The 21,544-nt window shown below is 39.0% G+C and overlaps 1 protein-coding gene across 1 annotated transcript in view; it reads right to left on the reverse strand.

Annotated features, from left to right (window-relative positions):
* ZNF782 (zinc finger protein 782) overlaps positions 1–19,293 on the reverse strand; it is a 133,248-nt gene extending 113,955 nt beyond the window's left edge. The window contains 3 exon segments of the mRNA XM_045468057.1: positions 11,767–11,893; positions 17,002–17,057; positions 19,184–19,293. Of these exon segments, the coding sequence (XP_045324013.1) occupies positions 11,767–11,893; positions 17,002–17,057; positions 19,184–19,196 (196 nt within the window). The 5' untranslated portion in view covers positions 19,197–19,293.
* Between the last annotated feature and the right edge of the window lie 2,251 nt (positions 19,294–21,544).

Genomic DNA, 21,544 nt, shown 5'->3' on the forward strand with positions numbered 1-21,544 from the left:
CAGCTTCCATACACGACCCAACTAGCCCCCTCATACCCACCCTTAAGTAAAGGTCTTTCTTTACTGAATCCAGTCTGTAAGCTTAAAAGAAGTGAATGCTCCTACAAAGGACATCAGCACAAAACTACAAGGAACATGAGAAACAAAACAAACATGAGACTACCAAAAGAAAGAGAGAAATTTATAGTAACTCAACAAACATGAAACTACCAAAAAAAAAAAAAAAAAGGAATAAATTTACAGTAACCCCAAAGATATGGAGATCTACGAACTGGCTGGCAAAGAATTAAAAATAATTGTTTTAAAAAAGATCAGCAAGCTAAAAAAGAACACAGATAGCTCAGTGAAACCAGGAAAATATTTCACGAACAAAATGAGAAGTTCAACAAAGACAAATCATAAAAGTAAAAAATTTTTAAAAACCAACAAATTCTGAGGCTAAAGAACACAGTAATAGAGAATGTCAACAGCAGACTTCATCAAGAAGAAATAATCTGTAAATCTGAAGATAGGTCATTTGAAATTATCTAGTCAGAGAAGAAGAAGCAATGAAAAAAAGTGAAGAACACCTTTGGGATTTATGGGACACCAACAAAAGAACCAATACACACATTCTAGGAGTCCCAGGAGAAGAGAGAAAGAGACATAAGGTTTACTTAAAGAAATCATGACTAAAAAGGTCTCAAATCTAGGGAGGGAAATGGACATCCAGATTCATTAAGCTCCAAGAACCCTAAATAAGATCAACTTAAATAAGAGCACACCAAGTTACATTATCATCAAATTGTCAAAAGTCACAAAGAGAATTTTGAAAGCAGCAGGCAAAAAGTGACTCATCAAATAGAAGGTAAGACTATTAGTAGATTTCTCAGCAGGAACCCTGCAGGTTAGGAGAGAGTGGGATCATATATTCAAAAATACTAAAAGAAAAAGCCTTCCAACCAAGAATACCTTACCTGGCAAAATTATCCTTTACAAATGAAGAGATTAAAATATTTCCCAAACAAACAAAAACCAAGGGAGTTTATTACCACTAGATCTGCTTTACAAGAAACACTTAATCAGAGGAATTCTTCAAAATGAAAACACAGAAGTATATGAAAGCATAAAGCTCATTAATAAAAATAAATAGGCCAAACATAGAATATGATAACACTGTAATAGTGGTATGTAAATTACTTTTAACTAATTTAAAAATTTGTTAATGGATATATAGTATGAAGAAATTCTGACAAGAACATAAATTGTGAGAGAAAGAGTAAAAGTACAATTTTTATGTGCAACTGAGGTTAAGTTGTTATTAATTTAGAATAGATGGTTATAACTACAAGACATTTTATGCAATAGTCAAGTTAACTACAAACAAAACATCTATAATAGATACACAGAAGATAAAAAAAAATCCAAGCAGGGGCGCCTGGGTGGCGCAGTCGGTTAAGCATCCGAGTTCAGCCAGGTCACGATCTCGCGGTCCGTGAGTTCGAGCCCCACGTCGGGCTCTGGGCTGATGGCTCAGAGCCTGGAGCCTGTTTCCGATTCTGTGTCTCCCTCTCTCTCTGCCCCTCCCCCGTTCATGCTCTGTCTCTCTGTCCTAAAAAGAAATAAACGTTGAAAAAAAAAAAAAAATCCAAGCAAATGACATTAAAAAAATCTTTAAATAATAAAGACAGCAAGACAAGAAGAAAAGGACAAAAAAAAAAACCCCCACAAAACAGACAGAAAACAATTTAACAACATGCCATAAGTCATCACCTATCAGTAGTTAAATGTAAACAGATTAAACCCCCAATTGAAAAGGCATAGAATAGCTAAATGAATTAAACACACACACACACACACACACACACACACACACACACACACACACAGGACCTAGAGACAGGCTGTCTATAGGCAACTAAGTTTAGATTTAAGGACACATATAGACTGAAAGAGAATGGATGGAAAAAGATATTTTATGTAAATAGCAACCAAAAGAAAGCAGAGTGGCTATACTTGTACCAACAAAATGGAAATAAAGTGAAAAACTCTCCAGAAACTAAGTCACTACATAATGATAAAAGGATCAATTTGACAGGAAGGTATCACAATTATATACACTCCTAACATCAGAATGTATGCACGCACACGCACGTATGGGCTTATCTCATTTTATTGTGCTTTGCTTTATTGCACTTTACTGATATTGCACCTTGCATAAATTGAAGGCTGGTGGCAACCCCGCACTGAGAAGTCTATTGGTGCCATTTTTTCAATAGTATTCACTCACTTTGTGTCTGTATCACATTTTGGTAATTCTCAAAATATTTCAGATGTTTTCATTAGGACTTCCAAGGAAGATGGCAGAGTAGGGGGACCCTAAGCTCACCTCACCCCATGGACACAACTAGATAACATTCACATTAATGTAAGTAACCCAGAAACAACTGAGGACTGGCAGAACAAACTCCACAACTAAGGGTAGAGAAGACACCACATGGAAGAGGGTAGGAAGGCCAAAGATGCAGTCAGGAGCTAAATGGCCCATGGGACGGGAAGGATGCCAAGAGTGTAGAACAAGAAGGGAAGGATGCCAAGAGCGTGGATGTCAAGAGAGAGAAACAGATGCATACTGCAGAGTCCACATGGGAACGATGAATCCCTGTAACATTTGGCTTTAAAAACTGAGGATCTGGGACACCTGGGTGGCTCAGTTGGTTGAGCATCCAACTTCGGCTCAGGTCATGATCTCACAGTTCATGGGTCTGAGCCCACATCAGGCTCATTGCTGTCAGTGTGGATCCTGCTTTGGAACCTCTGTTCCCCTCCTCCTACTCCTCCCCTACTCATTCTCTCTCTCTCCCTCTCTCCCTCTCCCCCTCCCCCACCCACTTCTCTCTCTCTCAAAAATAAATGTTAAAAAAAAACAGAGGAACCAAATCTCCTGAGTTCTTACAATCAATGGGATTTAACACCTAGAACTTTAAAAATCAGTAGCCTAATCTCTGGGAGAGCAGGGGGTTGAGAGGAAACTGAGTCCCCATCCTTAAAAACAGTCCAACAAAAACAGCACAACAAACAGTCCTGCAGTGATATCACACAGGAGCAGCAGTTTATTTATTTATTTATTTATTTATTTTTTCAATGTTTATTTATTTTTGGGACAGAGAGAGACAGAGCATGAACGGGGAGGGGCAGAGAGAGAGGGAGACACAGAATCGGAAACAGGCTCCAGGCTCTGAGCCATCAGCCCAGAGCCTGACGCGGGGCTCGAACTCACAGACCGCGAGATCGTGACCTGGCTGAAGTCGGACGCTTAACCGACTGCGCCACCCAGGCGCCCCAGGAGCAGCAGTTTAAAAACAGCCTGGGGTATATAGGAGGGAATTTGTTTACTAATCTTGCAGCCTGTGCTAGAGGGACAGGGATCATTGGGAGACTTTTCCAGGAATAAAGGAGTTGGCAGGTGCCATTTCTCTCCTACCCCCCAGCAAAGCAACATGTGGGAACCAGCACAGTGCCAACATTCACTTCCACACTTGCTAATAGTGAACCCCCAGCCCCGTTTCCCTGTGGACTCACCCCCTCCAGCCAGCTCCAGCTCTCTTTCCACAGAAGACCCTTCCAAACCTTGTTAACACAGTGCATCCCACCCCCAACCTCCATCTCCTGTACTTCTGTGGCCAATATACTCTTGGCCAGAGCCCATCCAAAGCACTGCCACAACCCTGGTAGTGTGCAAGCAGCCACACAAGGGTCAGCAACACTCCACAGTGACTCCTGCCCCTGGGAGAGGGAAAGATAACCACATAAAATAGACTATGGCCCAGTGGGGGCAGACAGCTGGTCTGACTGCAGGCTCCACCCACCACAGAAAGCTTCTCAGGGGACAAAACAGGGAAAGTAACCTGCAGTTCAATGCTGCTGCATCTCTGGCAAATAGCTGGTCTAACTCACGTCAAGCCCAAGGCAGCCCCAGAGTGACCACTAATACCACCAGGACCACACCCTGTACACAACAGGCAGAGAGACATTGAAGACAACTGGACTGAAGGAAAGGTGGCTCAGCCACAACAGACAGCACAAGCAACACACATAGGAGACACCTTTGAAGCACCAGGTTCTGGTGATCAAGGGACACTTCACTGCAGGACACTATAGAACCTCTTTTTCATAAGGCAATTACTTTCAAGAGCAGGAAATGCAGCTTACTTTCCTAATACAGAAACAGACACAGAGAGTCAGGCAAAATAAGCAAAGGAATATGTCCCAAATGAGAGAACAGGACAAAAATCACAATGACATAAGCAAAATGGAGACAAATAATATGCCCGATAGAGAAATTAAAGTAATGGTCATAAAGATACTCACAGGACCTCAGGAAATCCTTTTTTTTTTTTTTTTTTTAAATTTTTTTTTTTTTTCCAACGTTTATTTATTTTTGGGACAGAGAGAGACAGAGCATGAACGGGGGAGGGGCAGAGAGAGAGGGAGACACAGAATCGGAAACAGGCTCCAGGCTCTGAGCCATCAGCCCAGAGCCCGACGCGGGGCTCGAACTCACGGACCGCGAGATCGTGACCTGGCTGAAGTCGGATGCTTAACCGACTGCGCCACCCAGGCGCCCCTAGGAAATCCTTAACAAAGAGACAGTAAACATAAAAAAGAACCAATCAGAGATAAAGAACTCAAAAAATGAAATTCAAAATACACTGGATGGAGGGGCGCCTGGGTGGCTCAGTCAGTAAGGGTCCAACTTTGGCTCAGGTCATGACCTCGCAGTTCGTGGGTTTGAGCCTCCCATCGGGCTTTGTGCTGACAGCTCAGAGCCTAGAGCCTGCTTTGGAGTCTGTGTCTCCCTCTCTTTCTCTGTGCCCCACCTCCCACTCATGCTCTCTCTCTCTCTCAAAAATAAATAAACATTAAAAATTTTTTTTTGTTCATACACTAGATGGAATGAATGGTAGCCTAGAGAAAGGAGAAGAATAGATCAGTGACCTGGAAGACACAGTAATGGAAAGCAATCAAACTGAACAGTAAGAGAAAAAAAGTAATACAAAATGAAAATAGATTTAGGAAACTCAGCAACATCATCAAGCATAATAACAGAGAGAAAAGGTGGCAGAAATTTTGAAGAAATAGCTGAAAACTCCCAAACCTGGGAAGAAAAGAAAAATCCAGACCCAGGAGACACAGAAAGTCTTGAATAAAAGCAACCCAAATAGGTCCACACTAAGACACACAATAATTAATATGGCAAAAGTAGTAATAAGGAGAGAATTTCAATAGCATGAGAAAAGAAACAGTCATATACAAGGTAAACCCCTTACGACTATCAGCTGAGTTTTCAGCAAGACACTTTGTAGGCAACAAGGGAGTAGCATGATATATTTAATGTGCTGAAAGGAAAAAAACTTGTAGCCAAGAATACTCTACCTAGCAAGGCTATCATTCAGAATAGAAGAGGAAACAGAAAGTTTCCAAGACAAACAAAAGCTAAAGGAATTCATGACCAATAATCAGCCTTGAAAGAAATGGGGCATTGGGGGCTCAGCCAGTTAAAGTGTTTGACTCTTGATTTCAGCTCAGGTCATGATCTCATGGTTGTGGGATTGAGCCCCACAGAGCCTGCTAGGAATGCTCTCTCTGCCCCTCCCCCACCTGCTTTCACTCTCTCTCAAAATAAACAAACAAACAAATAACAACAAAATGTTAAAGGAGACTCTTTATGTGGGAAAAAAAAAAAAAGACCCTAAGTAGGAGTAAGGAAAGTAGGAAGCACAATGGGCATTAAGGAGGACACTTGTTGGGATGAGCACTGGGTATTATATGTAAGTGATGAATCACTAAATTTTACTCCTGAAATCATTATTACACTATATGTTAACTAACTTGTATTTAAATAAAAAAAAAAGTAGGAAGCACAAGAGCAGTAAAAATAAATGTACTTATAAAAATCAGTCAAGGGACTCACAAAATAAAAGGATGTAAAATGTGACACACACCTAAAATGGGGTGGAAGGAAGTAAAGAATGGGTTCAAACTTAAGTGACCATCAACTTAATATAAACTGATATATGCAAAGGATGTTACATACAAATTGAATGGTAACACAAACCAGAAATCAGTAATAGATACACAAAAAATAAAAAGCAAGGAATCCCAGTACATCACTAAAGAAGCAAGCAAGCAGTGAGAGAAGAGAGCAAGAGAAGAAAGGAACAAAGAACAACAAAAACAACCATAAAACAAGCAAAAAAATGGCAAGAAGTACATACCTTTCAATAATTACACTGAACGTACATGGACTAAATGCTCCTATCAAAGACATGGGTTGACAGAATGCATAAAAAAGCAGGACCCATCAATATGCTGCCTACAAGAAACTTATTTCAGACCTAAAGACACATGCAGATTGAAAATGAAGGGATGGAGAAGTATTTATCATGCAAATGGATGTGAAAAGAAAGATAGGGTAGCAATATTTATATTGGACAAAATAGACTTTATTTATTTAATAAATAGTCAATATATACTATTTTATTTTTTTAGCTTTTTTAAAATTATAGTTAGTTAACATACAATCTAATATTAGTTTCAGATGTATAATATACACCTGGATTCAACACTTCCATATACCACCTAGTGTTCATCACAAGAAGTATACTCCTTAATCCCCATCACCTATTTAATCCATCCCCCACATCCACTTCTGTTCTGGTAACCAGTGACAAAATACACTTTGAAACAGAGACTGTAACAAGGACACTATTTAATTGTGAAGGGAACAATCCAATAAGAAGATATAACAATTTTAAATACTTATGCACCCAATATTGAAGCACCCAAACACATAAAGCAGTTAATAATAACATAGAAAGAACTTCTACAACTCAACACACACACACACAGAAATAATAATCCAATTAAAAATGGGCAGATGACATGAATGGACATTTCTTTACAGAGGACATACAAATGGCCAGCAGCAAATGGAAAGATGCTCAACATCACTCATCATCAGGGAAATGTAAATCAAAACCACAATGAGACATCACCTCACACCTATCAGAATGGCTAAAATCAAAAACACAAGAAACAATGGATATGGAGCAAAGGAACCTTTGTGCACTGTTGGTAGCAATGTAAACTAGTATAGCTGTTGAAAACAGTATGGAGGTTACTCAAAAAAAAAAAAAAAAAAAAGAATTACCATATGATCAAGTAATTCCACCCAGTAGTGGAAGAAGTGCCCTATGTTTAGGGCAGCATTATTTACAATAGCCCAGATATAGAAGCACCCCAAGTGTCCACAAATTGATGAATGGATAAAGAAGGTATGGTATATACATACAATGGGATATCACTCAGCCTTAAAAAAGAATGAAATCCTGCCATTTGCAACAACACACATGGAACTAACTAGATGGTATAATGCTAATAAATGAAATAAGTCAATCAGAAAAAGACAAATACCATGTGATTTCACTAATATATGAAATTTAAGGGAAAAAAACCACAAATGAACAAGAAAAAAAGAAAAAACAAAAAACAGATTCTCAATTATAGAGAACAAACTGATGGTTAGGAGAGGGGAGGTGGGTGGAGGGACGTATGGGTGAAATAGGTAAAGGGGATTAAGAGTACACTTATCTTGACGAGCACGGAGTAATGTACAGAATTGCTGAATTATTACATTGTACTCCTGAAACTAATAGAACACTGTATATTAACTATACTGGAATTAAAATTAAAAAAACCTTTCATTATTATTATTTTTGTTAATGGCAATCTGTTATCAGTGATAATGACTTCCTGAAAGCTCAGATGATGATTAGCAGTTTTTCAGCAACAGTTTTTTTTTTTAAGTAAGACATGTACATTGTTTTTTAGACATAATGCTATTACATACTTAATAGACTACAGCATAGCGTAAACATAACTTTTATAATGCATTGTGAACCCAAAAAGTTCATTTGACTTGCTGTATTGTAGTATTCATTTCATTGTGATGGTCTGGAATTGAACCTGCAAAATCTCTGAGGTATGTCCAAATAGATCTAAAGAGAGAAGCTGAGAGCAATTTTCATTGCTTCATTACTGAAGTAGGTAACTTCAGTACTTCACTTACAATAATGGGTAATGAATCTAGACATAAAAATAAAGAAAGAAACAGCTGACTTGAACAACACAATAGATCAACTGGATCTAGCAGACATATACAAAACTTTCCATCCATCAAAAGAAAACACATTTTCTCCAGTATACACATTACTGTCCCGGATAAATCTTATGTTAGGTCACAAAACAAATCTTAAATTTAAGAAGACTGAAATCATTCTGAGTATCTTTTCTGAACTATAAATCAACACAGCAAGAAAATAGGAAAAATCACAAAAATGTGGAAGCTAAACAACAAAGTTGAATAAACACTGGGTCAGAAAGGAAAAGTAACATACAAAGTATCTTGAGTCAAGTAAAAGCAAAAACCCAATGTACTGAAAGTTACAAGATACAGCACAAGCAGTATTAGGAGGAAGTTTATAGCAATAATGCCTACATTAAAAAATTTTAAAAATCAAATAAACAAGTTTACATCTTAAGGAACTAGAAAAAGAAGAACTGAGCCAAGAAGGTAGGAAATAATACAGGTTAGAGCAGAAATAAATGTAACAGAGAAGAGAATACAAAAATGAGCAAAATTAACAGTTGGTGTTTTGAAAAAATAAACAAAATGAACAAATCCCTTTTAGACTAAAAAAAGACAAAAGACTCAAAATAAAAAATGAAAAGAGATATTACAACAGATTCTTCACAAATAAAAAGGATCATAAAGGATTAATATGAACAACTATACAAACAAATTCACCTAGAAGAAATGGATAAATTCCTAAAAATATACAAGATGAATAAATAGATGAATGGATAAAGAAGAAACAGAGGGGCACCTAGGTAGCTCAGTTGGTTAAGCATCTGATTCTTCATTTTACAGTTGTGAAATCAAGCCCTGTGCCGGGCTCTGCACTGGGCGTGGAGCCAGCTTAAGATCCTCTCTCTCTCTCTCTCTCTCTCTCTCTCTCTGCCCCTTCCCCCTCTTGTGCGTGCATGAGCACATGTGCACTCTCTCTCAAAGAAAAAAAAAAAAGGAAGAAGAAGAAAGAGAAAGCTTAAACAGACTAATGACAAATAAGGAAATTGAATCAGTAATCAAAAATCTCCTGACAAAGAAAAGTCCGGGGTGACATGGCTCAACAACCGAATTCTACCAGACATTTAAAGAATACCAATCTTTCTTGAACTCCTTCAAAAAATGGAAAAAAGAACATTTCCAAACTCATTTTGTGAGACCACCATCACCCCAATTGTAAATCCAAAGAAAGACATCACAAGAAAAGAAAACTATAGGCTAATATCCTTGATGAACACAGATTCAAAAATTCTTAAAGACCAGCAAACTGAATTTAATAGCACATTTAAAAGGATCTTATATCATTAACAAGTAGGATTTATCCCTGGGACACAAGGTTGTTTACATGCAAATCAATCTATGTAATACACCATACAAAGAAATGAAAGGAAAAAAAACCATATTAGCATATCAAAAGACAGAGAAAAAGCATTTGACAAAGCTCAACATTCATTCATGATTAAAATTCTCAACAAAATAAATTTCCTCAATACAATAAAGGCATATATGAAAAGCCCACAGCTAACATCACAATCAATGGGGGAATACTGAAAGCTTTCCCTGTAAGATCCAGTAGAAGGCAAGGGTGCCCACCATTAGCACTTCTATTCAACATACTATTGGAAATGTTATCCAAGGCAATTAGACAAGAAAAAGAAATAAAAGGTATCTAAAACTGAAGGGAAAAAGTAAAATTATGTTTGCAGATGATATGATTCTATAGGTAGAAAACCCTAAAGACTCAACTAAAAAAAAAAAAAAAAACTGTTGGGGCGCCAGGGTGGCTCAGTCGGTTAAGTGGCCAACTCTTGATTTCAGCTCAGGTAATGATCTCACCGATTGTGAATTTGAGCCCCAAGTCAGGCTCTGTGCTGACAGCATGGAGCCTGCTTGGTATTCTCTCTCTCCCTCTCTCTCTCTGCCCCTACCCTGCTTGTGCTCAAACTCTCTAAAAAATAAATAAATAAACATTAAAAAATAAAAATTAAAAACCTATTAAAACTAAAAAATTTAGTACCATTGGAGGGTTCAAAATCAACATAGTTTCTATATATGAACAATGAATTATCTGAAAAGAAAATTTAAAAATACTTAGGAATAAACTTAACCAAAGAGCTGAAAGACTTGTATACTAAATATTATAAAACATTGATGGAAAAAAAAGAAGATACAGATGTATGGAAAAACATTCCATATTCATGGATTTAAGAATTAGTACTGTTAAAATGTCCCTAGTATCCAAAGTGATCTACAGATTCAATGCAGTTCCTATCAAAATCCCAATGGTATTCTTTACAAAAGTACAAAAAAAATCCTAAAATTCATACATAACCACAAAGACCCTGGACAGCCATAGCAACCTTGAGAAAGAACAATGTTGGAAGCTTATGATAGGAAAAGATAGGATTCAGTAGGCAGAGAGAGAAAGGTTGGGACTGGAGGTCCCTGGGTGGGGAAAAACACATATTTTAGAACAATGCTGGGAGTGTCTGACCACAGCAAATCCCCTTGGCATAAGGATCCTCCTAAGAATGTAAGAGACACCACTTACTCCCCTCAGGTTTCCCTCAGGAATTTGATAAAAGACCTAACTAAAAATAAGTAGACCATAAAACACATGACCCACAAGGAATGATATGGCCACACCCCTCATACAATGGAACTGAGTCAATCAGGAATGGACAACTCAGCATCTAAAGCTATCAAGCCAATAATGGTAGAACCTGAGAATGATTAAGGGGGAAGGAAGTGGGTGGGGGGGCACCACTAGAACCTTATAAAACAAAGTCCATTGCCTAAAGTCTGTGGGCATTCGAAAGTGAATGTAAACAGCTTTCATACCATTCTTCCTTTCTGCTCTTATACTCTAATAAACTTTTGCTTGCTGCTCATTTTGTGTATACCTCTTCATTCCTGAAGTGGTGAGATAACAAACCCCGTGTAATGAAGTAAAAAATCCTGCAAAAGCATCACACTTCCAAACTTCAAAATATGCTACACAAAACTAGAATAATGAAAACAGTATGGTACTGGCATAAAAATAGGCATTTAGACCAATGGGTAGTACAGAGGACACAGAAATATATCCATACGTCTATAGTTAACTGGTCTTAAACATGGTATCAAGAATACACAATGGAAATAGAACAGTTTCTTCAATAAATGGTACTGGGAAAACTGGATATCCAGAAGCAGAAGAATGAAAATGGACTCTTAAACTACATAAAAAAGTAAACTCAAAATGGATTAAAGACTTAAACGTAAGACCTGAAAATCCTAAAACTCCCTAGAAGAAAACATTGAGAGAAAGCTCCTTGACATCAGTGTTGGCAATTGTTTATTGGATATGATACCAGAAGCACAGGCAACAAAAATTACAAGTGAGACTACTTCAAACTAAAAAAGCCTCTGGACACCAAAGGAAACAAGGTGAAAAGGCAATTTATATTACAGAAAAGAGGCTACAATGATATAATATATATTATTTATACCTCATTATATCATTGTATCATTTATACTTCAGCAAAAGTGATTAACATTTTAAAAATAAAAACCAGAATACGCAGTTGAAAGAGAGTCACATGGTAAGGTCTGCTTACCCACTGAGACCAGGTGGCTGTAGTTCTCCAGCATCACATCTCTGTACAGAGTCCTCTGAGCAGAGTCCATTTGCCGCCACTCCTCCTGGGTGAACTCCACAGTTATGTCCTTGAATGACACTGATGCCTGTTAACAGCACAATTCTAATAAATCTGTCCAGAATCAGGGACATGGAAAAAACTTTTGGAAACTAAGTCTTACTATGTTTACTGTTTTAGAGTTTAAAACAAAATGCTATAAAGGATATAACTATCATGGCCCTAACTCTGTCTTATACTTTGGGGATATGCACATGATTAGTAAAAAAAAAAAATATATATTCTCGTGCTTGGGTTTATTTATATTTACTTTTTTTTAAAGTTTGAGAGAGAGAGAGAGAGAGAGAGAGAGAAAGAACATGTGCACGCACATGGGGAGGGGCAGAAAGAGAGAGGGGGAAAAAAGGAATCTCAAGCAGGCTCCATGCTGTCAGCATAGAGCATTACATAGGGCTCGAACTCACAAACCAAGAGATCATGACCTAAGCCGAAATCAAGAATCGGACACTTAACTGATTGAGCCACCAACGCTCCCCTACTTATATTTACTTTTAATTTACATACGTATATTGTCACTTAATATAATAAGAAAGCTTAATGTCTTTTTTTTTTAGGTAAAGTTATTACAAATAGGGTTCCTGTATACATTTCCCCTACACAAACAGATTACACTGAGCACTCTATAGATTATACACATCCCAACCTGGAGATCTGTGTGGGGGTAATAGAGAACCAATGAAGAGATACATGTAAGACTGGGGGAGTATTTACCCACCACCAGACTCATATTTCAGGAGCAATGCTTTAGAACAGGATTCCTTCAACCCGGCACTACCAACAATGTGGACTACATAATGTTATTTTTGTGGAAGACTGTCCTGTATGTTTTAGGATGTTTATCAATATCCCTATCTTCTACTGATTAGATGCCAGCCACATGCCCAGTTGTGACCATCAAAAATATCTCCAAACATTGCCAAATGTCTTCTGGGGAGCAAAATTGACTCCAGTTAGGAATCACTGATCTATATTAACAGTGGGCAATGTCTTAAACAGCAAAACAAAGACCCAATTTAAGACATAAATTATACTCAGGCATGATGAAAAATGGGAAACTAATCCCTACAAGAAACAAAACCTGGTCATTATTTTCCTGTGCAACTATATACAGAGATGCTACACAAGCAACTGGGTATATTGATGTCATATGCAGAGACTGGAAGAACAATTAAGGATCAGAGGTTGGCTCATGGTGAGGCAGATGTTCTTCATTTGTACTCAAAACACCTGTGGAACATACAGATGGAATTATTTATTTCATTGCTGGTTGCATGATTTTGGAACAGAGAGAGGTCTAAAATGAAAATGAAGATTTTAAAGATGATAACTGAAGTCATCAGAGAAAAAGGAATGGCTCAAAAAGAACAGAGAAACAGGAAAGAAAAGGACCAAGTAAGGAATTCAAGGAAATACCAAAATTTAAGAGGCAGGTAGAAAATGAAAGGCCATGAAGGCTGAGAAAGAATTCTGAAATGGCAGAAGGAGAAATTGGAAAGACTAGAGTACTAGAAATTAAGAGAAAAGAGAATTATAAGCATGATTCCTCTAGTTCAAGGAATAGACTGAGTACATCCCTGCCTTCAAACCACAGTCAGGTAAAATACAAAACCTACTATAAAAGCATGACAGGGGCGCCTGGGTGGCGCAGTCGGTTAAGCATCCGACTTCAGCCAGGTCACGATCTCGCGGTCCGTGAGTTGGAGCCCCGCGTCGGGCTCTGGGCTGATGGCTCAGAGCCTGGAGCCTGTTTCTGATTCTGTGTCTCCCTCTCTCTCTCTGCCCCTCCCCCGTTCATGCTCTGTCTCTCTCTGTCCCCCAAAAAATAAATAAAAACGTTGAAAAAAAAATTAAAAAAAAAAAAAAAAGCATGACAAAAGAGAAACACAGAGAAATACCCCAGCAGAAGGCCTGAAAATCTTAACAAATTCTGGAAGACAGTGGGTAAGATGGTATTAGATAAGCAAAACAGGACAATGCTGGTCACAATCTAATACAAACATAGAAGTGGGCAGAAGTAGCAGGGAAATGATAAGAGTGTGAAAAGACATCCAAGATGACCTAGAACCAAGTGTGTAATAGGAAGAATAATTAATAGAGTAAATTTCTTATTTGAATATAGGTGACGTCATTCAAATGAGTGAAAAAAGACTATACAAAAAAAATGTCACAGGGTAACTAGATGGCCATCTGGGAAAAGACTAATCTATACCTTGTATCACACAGCAGGATAAAAATTAAAATGGGGGGTGCATGGGTGGCTCAGTCAGTTAAACGTCCAACTTCGGCTCAGGTCACAATCTCATGGTTCGTGAGTTCGAGGCCCACATCAGGCCCTCTGCTGTCAGCACAGAGCCTACTTCAGATCCTCTGTCCCCTCTCTCTGCCCCTCCTCAGCTCATGCGCATGCCCTCTCTCTCTCAAAAATAAATAAAACATTAAAAAAAATTAAAATGTATTCAAGATCTAAATGTAAAAAATAAATTCCAGAGTACTACACAGAACAATTATTTTACAATGTTAGAGTGGGAAATACCCAACTATGACTGAAAATCTAGGAATCATAAATGAAAAAAAATGCTAAATTTGACATAAAAATCAAAGGCCTTTATGACAAAAAAAAAACAAAAAACATGAGCAAGGCAAAACTGCAAAAAACTTCAGGAAAATTGTGCAATTTATATTACAGAAAAGACGCTATAATGACATACTGGATACAGTAATTAAAATCAGCACATCAATAGGAAGACAGGCAAGGGATAAACAAGTTCAACAAGAAAGAAATATAAATGAATTACAAACAAAAAAAATGTTCCACACCTCACTCATGAGAAGAGAAAGGCTTATTAAAACGAAACAATCTTTAAAATCACATTGCTAAAAATTTGGTAAATTTAACAGCATGCTCTATTTGCAAGGCTGTAGAAAAGAAACACATACTCTCAGACTGTTAGCTCTACCCTAAATTACATCCAGAGTTGGACCACTTCAAAGTAACTAACACCCTTACGATCATCATTTCTTGGTAGTATTATAGAAGTAGGCTCCTATATTGTTCCCACTTCTAGTCTAGAGTCTGTCTTCAGATAGTAGACAGTATTATTCTTGTGAACTGTAGTCAAAATTATCCTTTTGACATAGAAAGATAAAACCCAAAACCCTCAAAATCCTCCATATCACCTAACTAAACAGAAAGAGATACTGTGTTCATGAATTGGAAGACTCATTACGATCAAGATGTTAATTCTTCCCAAGTTGATCTACATTACAGACACTGTGGATTCAGTGCAATCAAAATCAAAAGCTCAGCAGGCTTTTTTTGAGATAGACAAGCTGATTTTCAAAACTGTCTACAAAGAAGTAAGGACTTAGAATATCCCAAACAAGTTAGAAAAACAACAAAGTTGGAAGACTCACATTATCTGATTTCAAGAGTTACTGTTAAGAGACAGTCATCAAGGTAGTATGGTATTAGCAAAAGGATTAACACAGATCATCAGAAGTGAATAGAGTCCAGACTCTATTCTGGACTCAGACATGCATTACTAATTGGTTTCCCACAGATGCCAAGGTAACTCAATGGAGAAAGTATATTTTTGTCAAGACAGGGTGCTGAGAGGTGGGTATACAAAGGTAGAGAGCACAATACAGCAAGTATATGTTCTTCTATTCCCAATATTTAGAGTCTGCTGCCAGCATAAAATATTAAGACCCTTAGACCCTGAAATTCTAGATTTGGACTGGGCCAACTAGAATCTATTTTGTGTTTTTCTGATTAGCGGCCTTTATGCTAAAATAAAATTTAAAAGCTGATCAAAGAAGGAATTACTAATACAACAAAGATTTTGAAATCCTAAGAGAATACTATTAATTAGTACATGAAAATACATGTAAAAATGCAAATAAAAATGGACAATTTTCTATGAAAATGTAATGACAAAAATTATATTAAGAAAAAAATACAGGGTGCCTAGCTGGCTCAGTCGGTTGAGCATTCGACTCTTGATTTCAGCTCGGGTCATGATGCCAGGGTCATGGAATTGCGCCCCTTCCCAGGCTCTGCACTTAGCACGGAGTCTGAGACTCTCTCTCTCTCTCTCTCTCTTTCTCTCTCTCTCTCCCTCTGCCCCACTCCTTGCTCATGCACACTCTCTCTAAACTTAAAAAAAGGGGGGGGGGAGGGGGCTGCAAGTCTTTAAAAGAAAAAAATACAAATACAAATACAAATCCAGTATAGTCTTATGACTAACAAGTCAACAACCAAACATCCATGCAAAAAACCTGTGTAAGGTCCAACTTTATAAGTGAATTTTACAAAATCCTCATGTAATACAATTTTCTCATCTAAATTCCTACAAAAGAAAAGCAGAAAAGTTCTCCACTTACTTTCATGAGACTATGACCATGATACCATAATTGGACAGAAAAACAAGAAGGTAGAGTCTAAACCAACTTGTGGATACAGAGATAAAAACCCTGAATATAGCATTAGCAAAAAGCCTGAGGAAAATACGTTAGAAGCAACTTACCACACTTATTAGCAATGAGGATCTATACAGGAATTCAAGTTAAAATTAGAAAATACACTATTTACAGTATTTCTAGATTAAAGGAAATAAGCTATAGTTTTATTCTAATACATACACAAAAGGTAATCAATAATTCAATGTATATTTATGACTAACATGAAATCTTAGCAAACTGGTACATGGAGGGAACTTAACCCTACCCTAACAAAGGTTTCCTTCCAAAAGCTGAGGGCAGACTTCACAGTTGATAGTAAAACAGTGTATATTTTTACTCAAGATTGATGAAACCTATTTCTTTTTTTTAACTTTTTAATGTTTATTAATTTATTTTTTAGAGAGAGAGAGAGAGACAGAGCACGAGCAGGGGAAGGGCAGAGGGACAGAGGAAGACAGAGAATCCAGAGCAGGCTCCAGGCACAGAGTCCGATGTGGGGCTTGAACTCATGAACCACGAAATCATGACCTGAGCAGAAGACGGACCCTTAACCGACTGAGCCACCCAGGTGCCCTGATGTGACCTATTTCTAGTTCTCCTTTTCCATTTAATGCACTGATCCTTCTAAACCTCATAAATCCAATATAATAAGTGGGGAATAAATGAAGAGCTCACCTGAGGTGTGTTCATTTTCTGTGGCTCTTGGGAGAGTGCAGAGAACTGTGGTCCAGCTGAGGGGACAGAAAGAAGACAGAGGTCCTGAGATCTGACCTTACAGCTCCTACATTCACTTCTCCAAATCTCAGCACCTCAGTCAAGGATCATTCTCCCTGCAGGCGTGGGGCCCTCTGGACGTTGAAGAGGCATAAGAAGGATCATGTACAGGCAGCACATGTGTGACTCTAAAATGATCATGGGCTTAAATCTGCAGTTTTATACTGAGCAAACATAAACTCTGATTTAACAATAATGCATGTGTCCTTCTGACTGACACAAAGAAAAGCAACAGAAGATTAGTTGAATTAAAATACACCAAAGAATGAGACACTACTTCCAGTAAAATTAACTTGCATGCATCATTTACATTATTTTTCTCAGTAACATTATTTACCGCCTGGTATAGACAATCCACGACAAGCCTACTAAAAGACATTGGCTGCTTCAAGACAGGAAATTTTAATTGTTTGTTTCAGCTGTTATGTATTTTTCAAAAGGCCCCTTTGATAAGATGTTTTTGGTGACTTATGTATGAGAGAGTAAACTGTACTCTCCTCTCTCACAAACTGGGTTTTCCCAGATAAGTCACTCAACCTTTTAGGTTCAATGTCTTTAAAGCTTTCGAAAGAGAAGCAGGTAACTTTAGAAAACACTTTCCTTATCACTGCTCTGAGATCCTGTGAGGTGAGGATAATATCATTAGTGTCACATGTGGTGATGGACAGGTGTGACAGCAGTACAATATCTGCAGAGTGGGGGCCATTTCAGGGAAGCAGAATTTTCTCCCTCTTCCTGGTTAAGGGTACCCCCAGACCTCGCCTTCATAAGCTCTCCAAGAAGTGGCCTCTCCTGAGTAGCCTGCCCCCACCAGGCCACCCCAGCTCACATCACTCTTCTCAAGGCTGGCCCAAATCCCCTACTGTCACACAGTGTGGTGGCTTCTGAAGATGGTGTTATCACTAAGTCTAGCTTATTCTGGACAAGGGGATCAGGAACTGCTTCTGACCCTGAAAATCTAGGATCTGCTCCTTTCTGGGCCCTTCTGTCTTTCTGAAGCTCCAGAGAGAGGTCTTAAGGTCAGAGGCGTCCTCTCTTCCAGGTAAGACTCCTGTTCACAGAGGTCCTCTGCTTCCTACCTCACAAGGGTTTGTTTCAAGGCAATTGGGACATGGACCTAAAAAATAATTCATTTGAGGGGCAAAACTATGACTCTTGGAATTCGTTATAATATCAGACTTAAAGACAGCCTGGCAATGCAGAAGGGGTCAGGAACCTCTGTCTGACCCAAGGGACTGAAAAGACACTAAAAATCTCAGAATACTTTGACACATCATCAGATTCCATCTACATTCACTTTCCCTTATATCCTTGGGGACTTGGGGGCAGGCCACTTTGTGTTGTGCTGTGTTGCAATGCTGGTTTTAGGCAGATGTGATATTTAGACAATGCCTGAGGTTGGAAGTAAAGCACACCTGCCCCTGAATCCAAACTTCCTCACGGCTAGTTTGTGACCTGACAAACTTGACCACATCGTTCAACCAAGCTGAGCCTAAGTTTTGTTTTGTTTTGTTTTGTTTTAAGCGGTTGAAATGAAATGAAAAGAACACAGTGTCTTCTAACTATAAGAGCAGTTGTTATTTACTCAGTGAGTAGGGCTTGGCACTTGTCTAAGTTATGACTTCGATCTAAGTTTCAAATCAACCCCATGGAGCAGTCATATTAATAATACCATTTTGAGATGAGAAACCTGACTCTCTGCCAGATTCCTTCCATCGTCTCTGCTGAAATGTACCCGGGCCTTTTCTGGCTCCGAAGCTCAGGTTGTCACCGCAGACTCACGGTCACCAACAGCTTTATAAATGCACTTTCCCTCCCGCCAACACTAAGTCGGGCAGTAGGCCGGCCCGACCACACGGTCCCGGCACACCTAGGCTCTCACCGAGCACCTGCTCAGAACCGGGCTCAGCCCCATCCGCGCGCCCCAAGTCCGAGGGCCGGGGTTCTTCAGTCTACGCCCCCACCGGCCTTCCGGCGGCCGAGGGCTGGCCGGGGCGCCTACCAGGGGTGTCCCAAAGATTTCCCGCTTCCATCCCCAGACGCAAGCGCATCTCTCCCATAGAGACCTCCCCTGGACGCTCACCCCAGGTGCGCATCCTTTACTTTCGGAGCAAACCTGTGGGCTCCCAAACCGCTGGCCAGCAGATCCGAGACGAATGAGGAGGCGGGGCTACGACTACGCTAGCTCAGAAGGAGGCCCAAATTCTCTTCCCAGAGTGCCACGCGGTGAAGCCTAAGGATTCAAGACTACATTTCCCATAGATCTCCACGGCCACTTTTGAAGTCTCTCTTTTGGCATTTCCGCATTTTAGAACGCTAGAGGTTGGTGTTCTTAATAGTCTCCTGCCCAGGTTTTCTCTGGGCCCAAATAGGTTAAGGGTGAAACTTGAATAGAGGGTGCTCCTCTATTGGCTATCGACTGATGTATTTTCCTCCCTCAGGATATTTGGAGACAAGGGGGAAATGTGAATATGGATTGAATATTGAAAATACTAAAATGATGGTTACTTAGGTGAAGTGTGAAAAAAAATTGAAGTTATGTAATTCTGTAAAAAAAATTGGCGTGACAACTGATTTAGGGTTGAAATGATATAGCTGTAAAATTATAATTTTATAATTTTTCAACCTGGGACTTCCATCCTTTCCCTTTATCGCCACAGGTCCTGGTGCCCTTGGAACTCAATTTAGAGGTTCTGCTGGGGGTCAAGACGGGTGCTGCAGTTGTAAATGTATATAGGAAAGCTGTTGGTTTTTATACACTAACATTGTTGGTGAATTCTCTTATTTCAGCAAATTTTTATGTTATCTTCAATTTCCATGTGCATAGACCAGTTTGCTTGTTCTTGTTGACGTTTATAATTCTTTGTCATTCTGTGAGGAATTACAAATAGAAGCACAAAAATGCTGGTCAAACTATATTAAATCAATCAGTCATAATTGACTTTAACATAAAGATCGCTAATGGAGAGAAAGTGGTCACTACATATGTTCATGTAAGAAACATTTATTGATAACCTGCTGTGCAAGAGACATCATTCTAGATGCTGGGATAACAACATTAAATAAAAGAGATTAAATTCCCTATCCCCATGGACTTTGTGATCAGAATTGTTTTGAACATGAGGAGACTAATAGGTCTCCTCAAGAAAGAGGTGTCAGGGCGCCTGGCTGGCTCAGTCGGTTAAGCGTCCGACTTCAGCTCAGGTCACGATCTCACGGTCCGTGAGTTCGAGCCCCGCGTCAGGCTCTGGGCTGATGGCTCAGAGCCTGGAGCCTGCTTCTGATTCTGTGTCTCCCTCTCTCTCTGCCCCTCCCCTGTTCATGCTCTGTCTCTCTCTGTCTCAAAAATAAATAAACGTTAAAAAAATTTTTTTAAAAAGAAGAAAGAGGTGTCAATTGTCAAGAAACAACAGGACCTTGAGGAGAGTCTAATAAACAGGACTTGAAAAACATGGGTAGGGTTGGTAAAGTGTCCTGTAACTAGTGATGATATGGAGGCATTATCACCACCAGGCCCATAGTGACTATAGGTAATTACCAGAATCTGGCAGAAAAGGCCACTCTTATGAGAGCTGTGGCCTTAGGAAGAGAAACATCATAATGGCTGTTACATGGCTCAGCACAGAGAGCCAAAGGAATAAATATCCAAACCTCACTGTACTCTTCCCTCTAATGCCCTATCCTCAGTTAAGTATTTATAAACCTCACTCAATACCTGTTCTAGAATTCCATCCACATATATCTTCTCCAGACCTTTTTGTCACCAAATTTCAAGTCTTGTCTAGCACCCTACCACTGAACAACTAATTGAACTATTGGACATGAATTCATATAAATATAAACTTAAGACATATCTCTTCTTCACAAAGTGAGTAACTAAATATACCTACTTAAACTCTGCCCGCTGGGAAGGTTTCAACACACATTTCAGAGCCACTGCTAAGTGAGACTGTAATTGCAGAAGCCATACTTCCAATGATGACACTCTACATTGTAGAATCAATTTGAAGTAAATTTGACTGGTATATAGTCACAGGTCTCCCTTGGGGACTCTTGGGGAATGATTAATTGTATGTACTTATGACTAAGTTATGAGGAATTTTGTCAAAGGAACCCAGTCTGCCCTTCAGTCAAAGCTTCCTGTCTGTAAAGTAGGAGATACCAAGGACTGGGAAAGAGTATCTGAATCCCTGTTATAATCACTTGTGTTAGTTTTCTTCCCATGAGACCCAGAATTTCTTTTTTTTCTTTAAGTTTATTTATTTAGAGAGAGAAAGAGGCAGAGAGAGGGAGAGAGAGAATCCCAAGCAGGCTCTGCACTCTCAGTATAGCAGAGGCTGACACAGGGCCTGATCTCATGAACTGTGAGATCAAAACCTGAGCCCAAATCAAGAGTTGGATGCTTAACCAACTTCGCCACCCAGATCCCTGCCCCAAGACCCAG

The sequence above is a fragment of the Leopardus geoffroyi genome, chromosome D4 (assembly GCF_018350155.1).
Source record: "Leopardus geoffroyi isolate Oge1 chromosome D4, O.geoffroyi_Oge1_pat1.0, whole genome shotgun sequence".
NCBI lineage: Eukaryota > Metazoa > Chordata > Mammalia > Carnivora > Felidae > Leopardus > Leopardus geoffroyi.